Raw genomic sequence first — 13,555 nt, forward strand, 5'->3', positions numbered from 1 at the left:
AGATTGATTCCCGTTCCATACATGCACAGGTAAGAATAGTTAAATTCCCTTTTTAAAGCAATTACACAAATCAAAAAAGCAAATAACCCCAAGATGTTTTTTGTTTTTTTTAATTACAAAACATTTTTGGTTCTGTGTATGAACTACAAGTCCCAGCATATTGCCATAGACCTCTATGGAGGATTCTCTGTGTGTGAACTACAAGTTCCAGCATGTCATCAAAGAACTATATGGAGGATTCTCTGTGTATGAACTACAAGTCCCAGCATGTCATCAAAGAACTATATGGAGGATTCTGTGTATGAACTACAAGTTCCAGCATGTCCCATAGACCTATTTGGAGGATTCTCTGTGTATGCACTACAAGTCCCAGCATGTCCGCATAGACCCCTATAGAGGATTCTGTGTATGAACTACAAGTCCCAGCATTACCCCATAGACCTCTATAGAGTATTCTCTGTATGAACTACAAGTTCCAGCATATCCCCATAGACCTCTATAGAGTATTCTCTGTATGAACTACAAGTTCCAGCATATCCCCATAGACCTCTGTGGAGGATTCTCTGTGTATGAACTACAAGTCCCAGGATGCCCCATAGACCTCTATGGGGGTCGCTCTATATGAACTTGAAGTCCCAGCATGCCCCCATAGACTTCTATGGAGGCCTCTCTGTATGAACTACAAGTCCCAGCATGTCTGCTCTCTGCTGTGGGCATAGTCCTCAGAACTATTGATGGATGAAAGCGTGACTCAAACAATCTGGTGTTTTTTAGGACCCAGGAGCAGCGGCGGTGAACCAGGAAGTGTCTCTGAGTACAAGGAGAGTGTTGCAATGCTCTATAAGCCTTTTCACCTCTTGGCAGTCCATTCTCTATACAGGATCAGAGGTGCAGGTATGCAATGTTCACAGCAACTAAATCAGAACCGTGCATGTCTGTTCTTTTTACCTTTTATTGCTGGATGTCACACGTTTCTAGGGAGGTTGACCTGTAGTTATAACCTTTGTGGCAAAAACACATTTTGTTAGGATCCATTGTTTCTATTCTGGGTTTTCTTTTTTATTTCCTTGTTTTTGTTTTTTGTGTGCATTCTTACAGCCTGTTTGTGAGGTTTTATGCGGGACATGCTTGGGTTATTGTAGTTTGATAAAGCTGTACTCTAGGCATAAAGAGCAAACTAAAGGGGTTGTAAAGGTACAATTTTTTTTTTTTTTCCCTAAATAGCTGCCTTTACCTTAGTGCAGTCCTCCTTCACTTACCTCATCCTTCCATTTTGCTTTTAAATGTCCTTATTTCTTCTGATAAATCCCCACTTCCTGTTCTTCTGTCTGTAACTCCACACAGTAATGCAAGGCTTTCTCCCTGGTGTGAAGTGTCATGCTCGCCCCCTCCCTTGGACTACAGGAGAGTCAGGACGTGCTCCACGTTGCAGATATGGAAAGTAGCTGTGTGTTAGTGGGCGTCTTGACTCTCCTGTAGTCCAAGGGAGGGGGCGAGCACGACACTCCACACCAGGGATAAAGCCTTACATTACTGTGTGGAGTTACAGACAGAAGAACAGGAAGTGAGGATTTCTCAGGAGAAATAAGGACATTTAAAAGCAAAATGGAAGGATGAGGTAAGTGAAGGAGGACTGCACTAAGGTAAAGGAAGCTATTTAGGAAAAAAATGGTACCTTTACAACCCCTTAAGCCTTGCTTTTAACCACTTTAGGAGAGGACCTTTTTCTGACATTTCAGTATGTTGCTTAGAAGTGAAAATCAGTATTTTTGTTAGAAAATTACTTGGAACGCCCAAACATTATATACACATGTACGTTGCAATATTTTATGTCACACTGTATTTGCACGGCGGTCTTTCAAACATAATTTTTTTTGGGGGGGGGGGTACACTTTTTTAATGATTTTTAAAAAAACAAAACGGGAAAGTTAGCCCAATGACAGCTGACCATGTGATGTAAACAGAGCTGGTAATTGGCTATTTTTTTCTCCTCGTGCTGATAGCATGAGGAGAAAAAAAAAAAGCCGATCGCCGGCGGCTGACATCGGTCCCGATCAAGGAGAGCAGCCGCCTGCTCATCTGTGCCACCTAACAGTACACAGCAGTGCTGCCTACCAGTGCCCACAGTGCCACCCATCAGTGTCACCTACCACTGCCACCCATCAGTCCTGCCTTATCTGTGCTTATCAGTGCCCACCAGTGCTGCCTCATCCGCGCATATCAATGAAGGAGAAAAATTACCTGTTTGCAAAATTTTATAACAAACTATGAAACGTGATAAAACCACCAGCGGTGATTAAATAGCACCAAAAGAAAGCTCTATTTGGGTTGTATGACCGCGCAATTGTCATTCAAAGTGCGTCAGTGCTGAAAATTTGGTCTGGACAGGAAGGGGGTTTAAGTGCCCAGTAAGGAAGTGGTTAAAAGCGAAAAATAAAAAAATGTAATTTTTTCATTTAAGAAAGTCGATGGCCAAGAACGGGAAGTGAGGTCAGAGGTCGCTCCGGTCCTCCAAGAGCATAGAGCCAAGTGAGGGCCATCTTTCCCTCATTTGACATCCTGCCTAGCTATCGACAGGTCCGGTAAACCCAGAAACAACCGGTAGGAGGGGGGGCACCTCTCCCGTCGCCTATATGCATATCTCTTCTGCAAAAGAGAGCTTGCGGTATAAAATAACCTACCTGCATGCTCATCGTCTGCTTTGGAATGTACACTAAGCTGTGCAGCTCAGTTCATACTCGAGCACAGTGCCTGGATGTCTGATGTCGTCCAGCACCGGCCATTGTGAACTACTGCAGCCCGACACCTGGAAGCAGCCAGAGAGGGACGTGACACCATTAAAGGGAGGTAAGTATCACAAAGTTTAGCTCCACTTTAAAGTGGAGTTCCACCCATAAATATAACATTACAGTAGTTTTAAAAAAATGTCATTAGTCCTTTAAGAAAAAAAAAAATTTTTTTTAGATGCCTTCAAAGTGTTGTTGCTAGGCAGAATAGTTAATCTTCCCACTTCCTGCACCTAGGTGCTTAAAGGGGGGGTTCCCCCTAAAACAAATTTCTAACAATACATTTGGAAGACTGCTTACACTGCGGGTAGGCTGGCTTTTTTTTTTTTTTTTCTCGTACATACCTCGATCATATCGCCGTTTCATCCCTCGGCTTCCGGATACGAGTCTTGCTGGACCTAGTTGATTGACGTTCCTCCGACCGGCGCATACTGCGCGTCACGACTTTCCGACAGAAGCCGAACGTCATTGCCCAGGCGCCGTATAGAGTCGGCTCTATACGGCGCCTACGCAGCGACGTTCGGCTTCTTTCGGAAAGTCGTGACGTCAAGTATGCGTCGGTCGGAGGAACGTCAATCAACTAGGAACGCCCACCGCCACAAGACTCCTACCCGGAAGTCGAGGGATGAAACGGCGATATCGAGGTATGTACGGAAAAAAAAAAAAGCCAGCCTACCCGCAGTGTAAGCAGTCTTCCAAATGTATTGTTAGAAATGTGTTTTAAGGGGGAACCACCGCTTTAAGCTTCCTAACCTACACCGCACAGACTCCTGGGAATGTAGTGGGTGTAACTTTCCAGGAGTCTGTGCATTCCCCAGTCTCGAAGAATCATGTGATTTGGACAGTACAGGTGCTGAAACCTGATCTGAAACTTATTACACTGCTTGTGCAGCACTGAGCACGTGTGAGATCTGCAAGGCTGAAATCCAGGAAGTCATACAGTCTGGCTTCATGATGCCCACACTTAAGATGGCCCCAGTCAATTTCTATTTTATAAAGTGTCTAAATGCTGTAACAACCTAACAAAACGGACCTTAGTTTACAGGGGTATTTATATATAAAAAGTGAAATTGTGGCCGGAACTCCACTTTAACTTCTTGCACAGTTCTACAAACTCCTCTTCTGTACAGAAATATCTTACTCTGATTTCACTGCACTCTCTAGGCATTAGAAGTTGCAGCAAGTCATGTAAGCCATTTTTTGGCTGGAGATCATCCAGCATCATCCCGCCCTTTACTCCCCAGCCTGCCAAGTCCATGGCCTACCCCTTTCATTCATTGGATTTCAGTTCTTTCAATCATTGAGGCTCAGCATCACAAGCGTTACCTTGGGCAGTCTACATACACCAATGTCCCTCCTGTACCTTTTCAGAAGAATGGAGCTTGTCACAAGTGTAAAAAAGCCAATCTAGCTGCTAAGGAATTTCAGAGGGATGGTCACTGCTGAATAGGCCCTGAAAGTAAACCAGCGTTTTTGTCAAAATATTGCAAAGTAACAGGTTCACTTTTCTAGGGTGTCTTTAACCGTTTCAGCCCCCCAGAAGATTTGGCAGGTCAATGACCAGGCCATTTTTCTGCCATGCAGTGCGGCATCGCTTTGAAAATTGCGCGGTCGTGCGATGCTGTACCCAAACAAAATTGACGTCCTTTTTTTCCCCAGAAATTTAGCGTTCTTTTGGTGGTATTTGATCATCTCTGCGGTTCTTATTTTTTGCGCTATAAACAAAAAAATAGTGACAATTTTGAAAAAAAAAAAAAACACTATTTTGTACGTTTTGCTATAATACCCCCAATTTATCATTATTTTTTTTTAAAAAGCAATTTTTTTCCTCAGTTTAGGTCGATAAGTATTCTTCCACAGCGTATGTTGATTGGTTTGCACAAAAGTTAAAGCGTCTACAAAATAGGGGAAAGATTTATGGCATTTTTAGTATTATTTTTTACTAGTAATGGCAGTGATCTGCAAATTTTATCGTGACTGCGACATTATGGCGGACAGATCGGACACTTTTGACGCACAGTTTTGGGACCCTTGACGATCATACAGCGATCAGTGCTATTTAAATTCCCTGATGTGTAAATGTCACTGGCAGGGAAGGGGTTCCAGGAAAGAATTTCACATGGGTGATAATCGTAAGAGAATCCAGCAGGCTGGTTGTATTGGTACATTCAGCCTGCCCATTAATGGTTGGAATTGTGTATGGCTGGCCTAAGTGTCAATGAGTTCAGTGACTTGAGATATTCACCTTTTGCTCCAGCACAGAAATCTACCTGACTCACGGTGATTATGCAACAATGAGTGGATATCTTCTTATAGGCTTTCCATAATGATCACTAGAACAATAGCTGCTATAAAAGTGAACCTTTAAAGCGAGATTTCTTTACTGGAGCTAAGTTGAGGTCATCAGTGTCATTGACACATAAGTTGAGGAAAATGGAAAGATAGCGCTGAACCCATAGGTTTATTTTATTGGTATTGTTATCTTAAAGGGGTTGTAAACCCTCATGTTTTTATGTATTAAGGTAAAAAAGCCTCCGTCACTGAGCAGCCCCCACCCACCCTCCTTTACTTACCTGAGCCAGTTCGTTCACCCCGCCGGAGATGTGCTCTACCTCTCTGGCCAGGGTTCTCGGCTCTTGATTGGATAGATTGATAGCAGCGCAGCCATTGGCTCCCGCTGCTGTCAATCAAATCCAATGATACGGGAGCCAGGGGGTGGGGCCGAGTCCGGTATTCTGTGTCTATGGACGCAAATGCTGGACTCGGGAGCGCGCACGTAAGGTAACCCCCCGGGAGAGCACTTCTTCTAGGGGGTTTACTGATGCAAGGGGAGCCACGAGCGCCATTGGGGGACCCCAGAAGAGGAGGATCGGGGGGCCACTCTGTGCAAAATGAACTGCACAATGGAGGTAAGTATATGTTTGTTATTTATAAAAAATAAAAAAAACAAGGATTTTACCCTTTTTTTTAGGGTATTACTGATGGTGTAAATCAGTGGTCCCCAACCTTTTTGGCACCGGGGACCGGCTGCATGGAAAAACATTGTGCCAAGGCCCGGCGAGGGGGGGGATGTACGCATATGCGGGGGATAAGTGATTTTTCGCGGGCAATTTATCGGGGCAATAGCTGGTGTTGTGCTGTTGGCGCTTCAATCATCACAGCACCATGGTTGGTATGGTGTCAGAATGATTGAAGCGCATTATTTCTTATAGTACATTGTAATATAAATGAAATAGTTCAACTCGCCATAATGCAGAATCAGTGGGAGCCATGAGCGTGTCACTTGCCATGTTGCCTGCCACCAGATAAGAAATGTCACTTGCCACGTCACCTGCCTGTGCTACCAGATGAGGAATGCCACGTCACCTGCCTGTGCTACCAGATGAGGAATGCCACGTCACCTGCCTGTGCCACCAGATGAGGAATGCCACGTCACCTGCCTGTGCCACCAGATGAGGAATGCCATGTCACCTGCCTGTGCCACCAGATGAGGAATGCCACTTGCCACGTCCACTGCCTGCCACCAGATAAGGAATGCCACTTGCCACATCACCTGCCAGTGCCACCAGATAAGAAATGCCACTTGCCACATCACCTGCCAGTGCCACCAGGTGTGGATTGTCACTGCATTTGTGGCACTGGTTCAGTGGTCTTTGAGTGAGGGCGGGAGAACGGAGATGCAGGGCAGGCGGTGAGAGATGTAACCTCTCTGCTCCTCACCGCACCTCCAACATTCAACATGCTGTGAGTAAGGGCGTTGGAGCGCTGATGCTAGGCGGGCGGAGAGAGATGTCATCTCTCTGCTCCCCGCCGCAGCTACGACATTCCGCACGCTGTAGAGGAAGAGCAGTGACGTTAGGTGGGGGCGGAGAGAGATGTCATCTCTGCTCGCAGCACGCTTCTCTCATCCGCCCGCAGCCCGCCTTTCAGATCCACCGGGCTCTCACCTGCCGCCTTTAAATGTCATGCGGCCCGGCTGTAGAGGCGCCGCGGCCCGGGGGTTGACGATCACTGGTGTAAATGACCTGGTTCCTGGGCAGGCGGCTTCTACACCCCAGAGGATCTCCAGTCTCCCAGGCTTGTAGTGTGATGTAAAAAGTGTTGAAATTGAATGTCCAGATAGGATACAACTTTATTCAATTAAAGATTAGGGGTACAACGCAAAAAGTAGTCAACGCATTTCAGGGGTCTAAGTGCCCAATTCATCAGGGCTTGACTGGCAACCAGAATGGAACTGGACCTACAATGGTATATTTTTCCGGTGTGAATTCAAAGCACAGGCAAAGTCAGCTGCTGACTAGGCCTGTACTTTGAATTCACACTGGAAAATAAATACCATTGTAGGTCCAGTTCTCTTCTGGTTTGTTCACTTGGTTGCCAGTCAAGCCCTGATGAAGGGGCCACTTAGACCCCGGAAGCACGTTGGCTACTTTTTTTAAATGTACCCCTGACCTTTAATGGAAAAAATTGTATCTGGAGCTCTTAGCAGTGGTGTGAGGCTTCGATTTCAACTCTATTGACACTTAAGGCCCCGTACAGACGAGCGGACAGTCCGATGAAAACGGTCCGCCGGACCGTTTTCATCGGACATGTCCGCTCGGAGATTTCGGTCTGATGGCTGTACACACCATCAAACCGAAATTTGCGCGGACAGACAGCGCAGTGATGTGGCCGCGACGATGACGCGGCGACGTGCGCGACCCTGGAAGGTCAATGCTTCTACGCATGCGTCGAATCACTTTGACGCATGCGAAGGATGGCGGCCCAGCGGACATGTCCAGTAAGTCGTACAGAGGACCGAACATGTCCGACGAACAGGCTTCCAGCGGACATGTTTCTTAGCATGCTAAGAAACATTTGTCCGCTGGAAACCTGTCCGATCCGCCGGACATTTGTCCGGTCGGCTGTACACACAACCGAACATGTCTGCTGAAACTGGTCCGCGGACCAGTTTCAGCAGACCTGTTCGGTTGTGTGTACGAGGCCTAAGTGTCAACCACTTGATGCAAAAGTCCATCTATAACAGAGCACCCAACTGCATCCCCAAAGATTTTCTGCAGTGCTCAGCCTGAAATAAACCTGGTAAATAAGGCAGGGCAATGAACAAAGATGATGTGCAAAAATGAGTAACTTAGTGAGATTTCAGATATATTTACTGAATGAGGGATTCTAATTGATTGGAGTGGTTTAAAGTTTTTACTAAACCCACATCATATAATAATAGTGTATTACATGCTGTTCATGTGCGAGTTACTCGGTCACTATGAGATTTGCTTTATGTATTCTGCAAAAAACTTGGTTAATCCTGCTGTACTTTGTCTCTCCCCTTCTGTCCAAGTCCCCAATGCAGCTAGGGAATTCACTCCTCCTACATGCCCACTAACCAGCTAAACACAATGGGGGTGGAATATTACATGTAGATTGATGGAGGCTTCACCTCCTATAAGACACAGGCTGGAGGGGCATGACTGGCAGAAAACTGTCCACACCATGTATATTTTTTATTATTATTTATATACAATTTAAAACTGTTTATTGATATTAACCACTTAAGCCCCGGACCATTTTGTTGCTAAAGGACCAGGCCCCTTTTTGCGATTCGGCACTGCGTCGCTTTAACTGACAAAGACTCCGGCGGCCATCTGGTCCGCCGGAAATCTCTATGGTCAGGAACCGGGGTCAGCGGATTCGTTCTCCGACTCGCCGATAGCTTAGGTGAGTCAGTAGAAGCACCGGAGGGCGGCGGGTGGAAGTCCCCTCTCGCTGCCCGTAAGAAGATCAAGTGGAGGAGCAGCCGCTATGATCATTCTTATGGTGTAGGGAATCGCCGGCTAAAAACTACAATATCTGAATGATGCCTGTAGCTGCACCCATCATTTAGATATAGCCCCACAAAGCCGAGGACGTCTTTAGATGTCCAGCCGTCGGCAAGAGGTTGAACTCCTGTGGTGTGAAATTTGGTGGTCTGGATACTGTTGCAGAAATCCCTTCTCACTTCCTATCTCAGGGACACAACAAAAAAAATAGAAGAAAACTCCTGTAGTGAACATTTCTTATTCTGGAGACAACTCCAAAATATTGGATTAAGGGCGTGTTTAACAATGAGGCGACCAGAGACTGCGGATGTACTGCAGGAGATGTCCTTTTAGGAGCATTAGCATTTTTACAGTACATGAAGGAAAAAGGAAAAAAAAGCTCAAAACAGCATTTAGGAGCGCTCAGCATTTTATTTTTATTTTCTGCTGGAAAAAAACGCTCCAAAAATCTGTACAAAAGCAATTTTTTTTTTTTTTTTTTTTTATGCTCCTAGATGCTGAAGCTCAAAAATGCCTAAAGTAATGTGCATGGACACATAGGATAACACTATTTAGCTTCTAGCAGCAGAAAAAAAAATGTTAACAGTTTAAAAAAACTCCTAGGGCCAGATCCACAAAGAACTGCCTATCTTTAGGCAGGCGTAGCGTATCTCAGATACACTACGCCGCCGTAACTTAGAGCGGAGGTTCCTTATCCAGAAAGAATTTGCGCCGTAAGTTACGGCGGCGTAGTGTAAATGTGTCAGCGTAAGGGCGCGAAATTCAAATGACTAAGATGTGGGCGTGTTTTATGTTAATTCATCTTGACCCCACGTAAATTAAGTTTTTTTTAACGGCGCATGCGCCGTCCGTGGGGCTATCCCAGTGTGCATGCTCGAAATCACGTCGCAAATAGTCAATGCTTTCGACGTGAACGTAATTTACGCAAAGCCCTATTCGCGAACGTTTTACGCAAACGACGGAAAATTCGACGCTGTCCCGAAGTCCATACCGAACATTGCGTACGCCTCATAGAGGCAGGGGTAACGTTTTGCCGAAAAAAGCCTTACGTAAAAAAATGCGCCAGGCTGACGTAGGTTTGAGAATCGGCGTATCTAGCTAATTTGCATACTCTACGCGGAAATCAACGGAAGCGCCACCTAGCGGCCAGCGTAAATATGCACCTAAGATCCGACGGCGTACTAAGGATCTAGCCCACATTCAGGCGTATCTTATTTTGTGGATACAAAACAAAGATACGGCGGGCCATCCCAGAACTTAAGCGGCGTATCAATAGATACGCCGCTGTAAGTTTTTTTGTGGATCTGGCCCCTAGTGTGCATGAAGCCTAACCCCTCACCACTTTATCCAAAACGAGGAAAAAAAAAATTCCATTACATACAGTTTAATCAATATATGAAATTCAGCCTTCTCAATTCACAGTACAACTGAGAAAGTCACTTTGTTTTTTTACCCCTTTAACCCATTCACCAAGCATGATGGTTTTTTTTTCTCCCAGGATGACATCTCCAGAAAGACAGAATTTTAGAAGGACTTTTTTTTGTAATTACTCATAAGACAACTTGCTGTTCTTTTTAATTTTCAAACTTTTCAGCAATGCACAAGTCATTGCAGTAAAATAGATCAGATCTTTATAAACATACTTGGTGTAGGCTCCAGTCTGAATAACATTTCCTTTTTTTTTTCTCCTAGCTTTTACAATGTCCTCAACCACCAATGTTTTGACCAGGGTGGTGGCGAGTGCTCACTCCATAGCTGAAAAAGCTGGAACCATCGTCCGAAGTATTATGAGTGGAGGGGATCTGGGTATTGTGGAAAAGGTTATGATGAATATTTTTGTTAATGTTTATTATTATTATTAAAATATATAATGCAGGATTTATATAGCGCCAACAGTTTGCGCAGCGCTTTGCAACATGAGGGCACACAGTACAGTTACAATACAATTCAATACAGGAGGATTCGGAGGGCCTTGCTCATTAGAGCTTACAATCTAGAAGGGAGGGTCAAGTGATACAAGGTAGCAATAGCTGTGGGGATGAACTGATGGACAAAATAAAAATACACTTGTTAGGTAGGGGCAAAATGGGCTTCTCTGAAGAGGAGGATTTTTAGGGATCATCGAAAAGCAAACAGAGTAGGAGATAGTTGGACAGATTGGAGTAGAGAGTTCCATAGGATGGGAAAGGCTCGTGATCCTGAAGGCAAGCAAGGGAGGAGACGACGAGGGTGCTAGAGAGCAAGAGTTCTTGGGAGAAACCAACACAATGATTAGGTTGGTATTTTGAGACAAGACTAAAGCAGAAGCAGTTCCCTCTGCACTCCTGTGATTCGTTTTCATCAGACAGCAGACGGAAGCCCTCTGTCGGCTGACGTCACAGAGCTGGCTCAGGCAAGATGGCGATAATGAATGGCGGGAACTGCCCACATGCCTGGACCTGCACCCATCTCAGCGAGCCAATGAGAGCCTGAACCAGCTGCTCCCGCCCCCTCCACAGCCCAGTGCTCCAGTGAGCATGGGGGGGGGGGAGCAGAGAGCTTCTGACTGACAGTCACCAGCTCTCTGCTCAGGTTGCTGTGAGAACCAAGCCATCAGCGGTGACCGCTCACTCTGTTCTCAGTGTTAGAGGTGCCGGGGGACAGATGCAGCATTGGGTCGTTGCTGCATCCACCTAGGTAAGTATGATTCTTAAAAACATCTCTTTTAATGATGTAGCTGGGGGGCGAGTTGTGGATGGTTTAGTAGGTTGTTAGTATTTTGGAATTTAATTTGTTGTTAAATAGCAAATGTAGACATGATGTACCCACTGTATATGATTAAAACTGTTCATAGAAAATAATTTATATAGACCTTTATATGGGTAAAATAAAATTGCATACTGTACATACAAAAAATATTAAATTCCTTTAAAGGAAACCTTTGAGAGAAATCTATGGAGGATGCCATTGTCAACCTCTTCTGAAATTGCTACATTCCTGGCTATCATGCAGTTCCATTGTTTTTTTTGTACTTTGAGTCACTGACCGGAAGCCAACATACATATCAGGAGTCCTGAGTGCGCTCAGACTTTGGAAATGTTGAAGCCAGAGACAACAAGAAACCTAGCATTTTCAGAAGGAGATCCGCAATGGAGGCCTCCATATTTCTTTCATGGCAGGTTTCCTTTAGGGAAGTGCTTGATCTAAACACAATTTAGCCACGTTAAGTGGTGTGGATAAGAAGTCTAAAGCATTACATGTTTCTTCCTTGTCCCAGTCCTCTTCCAGCCAAGTATAATTCTGTCCTTCTCTTATAAATAAATACATAAAATGATGATACTTAAATATTTGCCATTTTTTGTCTCTAGACTGGAGCAGATGACCTGCAGACTGCGGCTGACCGTCTGGTTCAACAAAGTATATGTTCCTCTCTTGCAAGAAAATTCCCACAGCTAACCATCATCGGCGAAGAGGTATTCATTATACTTGTGGAAAAATTTACATGGCAGGTCAACCAGTACTGCAGATATTAACCACCTCAATATCGGACACTTTGTCGCACTTTGAATGACAATTGTGCGGTCATGCAACACTGTAACCATATAAAAAAAATGTACACTATTTTGGGACCATTGTCATTTTATACAGCGAACAGTGCTATAAAAATGCACTGGTTACTGTGTAAATAACACTGGCAGGGAAGGGGTTAAGTGCTGGGGACGAAGAAGGGGTTAAGTGTATCCTAGGGAGTGATTTTAACTGTGTGGGGGCTGGGCTATGAGTAACATGACAGTGATCACTGCTCCCGATTACAGGGAGCAGTAGATCACTGTCCTGTCACTAGGCAGAATAGGTAAATACCTTGTTTACATGCATCTCCCCATTCTGTTGCTCTGTGACACGATCGCGGGACACCGGCGGACATCGGGTCCTGTGGGCATGGACACGGAGCTCGCGGCGGGCGCCCGCTAGGCGGCAGATTTAAAGCAACGTACCTGTACGTTGCTTTGCCTGCCCATGCCATTCTGCCATTGTATATATGTTAGGCAGTCAGCAAGTGATTAACCACCACTGGGTTTTTTATTTTTTGCTAAACAAAAAAAAGACTGAATATTTTGAAGAAAAAAAAACGTTTTGTTGCTGTAAAATTTTGCACATAAGTGATTTTCTTCTTCACTGATGAGCTGCACTAATAATCAGGGCACTAATGATCAGTGCCCTGATTATCCGTATAAATGTGCCCTGTCACACAGGAAAGCCAGTTATCGTTTTTTCTTTCCTCAGACATAGACAGCGCTGTGGTAAGGAAATGCTCATAACTTGCATTTGTTTACATGTGATCAGCTCTGTCCAATCACATCATTGGCTCTTTACCCTGATTGCTGACGTGCTGTGTCCATGGGACACAGCTTGCCACGGAACGCTGCCACCAGGGGGGCGCGCAGCATGGCAAGAATGGGAGGACCCATATGACGTCTTCCCAGAACAAGAGCAGTCCCGTCTGGGTTGCTGTACAGGCTTCAGATTATTGGCAAGTGCAAGCACATGTTGGAAAATTTTGGATAGTGCAAAATTAGGTTCAACTGTGCATAGAAACCAATCAGCTTCCAGGTTCTTTTGTCAAAGCTTAATTGAGCAAGCTGAAGTTAGAAGCTGATTGGCTACAATGCACAGCTGCACCAGATTCTGCACACTCCAGTTTTAGTAAATCAATCTCTAGGTTTCTATGTGACCTACAATACATAAGAAAAAAAGTCATCACCACACAATTACTCGTCCTATACAAATATCTGTATATAATTCAGTAATATTTGTTGTTGATAAACCACCCTATTATCACAGGACTTGCCCCCTACCGATACCGAAGAGTCACTGATTGAAACCGGGGAATTTGCAGAAATTCTGAAGACCACTTTCCCAGCTCAGTACAGCAGCATTAAAGAGGAAGAGGTAAGCACAAGCTTAGGCCTGAGT

General features: G+C 44.9%; 1 protein-coding gene across 1 annotated transcript in view; it reads left to right on the forward strand.

The window, feature by feature from the left end:
- The first annotated feature begins 785 nt into the window (after window positions 1–785).
- Window positions 786–13,555, forward strand: part of BPNT1 (3'(2'), 5'-bisphosphate nucleotidase 1) — a 31,924-nt gene continuing 19,154 nt past the window's right edge. Inside the window, exons 1-4 of the mRNA XM_040351426.1 lie at window positions 786–894; window positions 10,295–10,422; window positions 11,950–12,054; window positions 13,424–13,531. Coding sequence (XP_040207360.1) covers window positions 834–894; window positions 10,295–10,422; window positions 11,950–12,054; window positions 13,424–13,531 — 402 coding nt within the window. The 5' untranslated portion in view covers window positions 786–833. The remainder of the gene's footprint in view (window positions 895–10,294; window positions 10,423–11,949; window positions 12,055–13,423; window positions 13,532–13,555) is intronic.

The sequence above is a fragment of the Rana temporaria genome, chromosome 4 (assembly GCF_905171775.1).
Source record: "Rana temporaria chromosome 4, aRanTem1.1, whole genome shotgun sequence".
In the NCBI taxonomy this organism is placed as follows: Eukaryota; Metazoa; Chordata; class Amphibia; order Anura; family Ranidae; genus Rana; species Rana temporaria.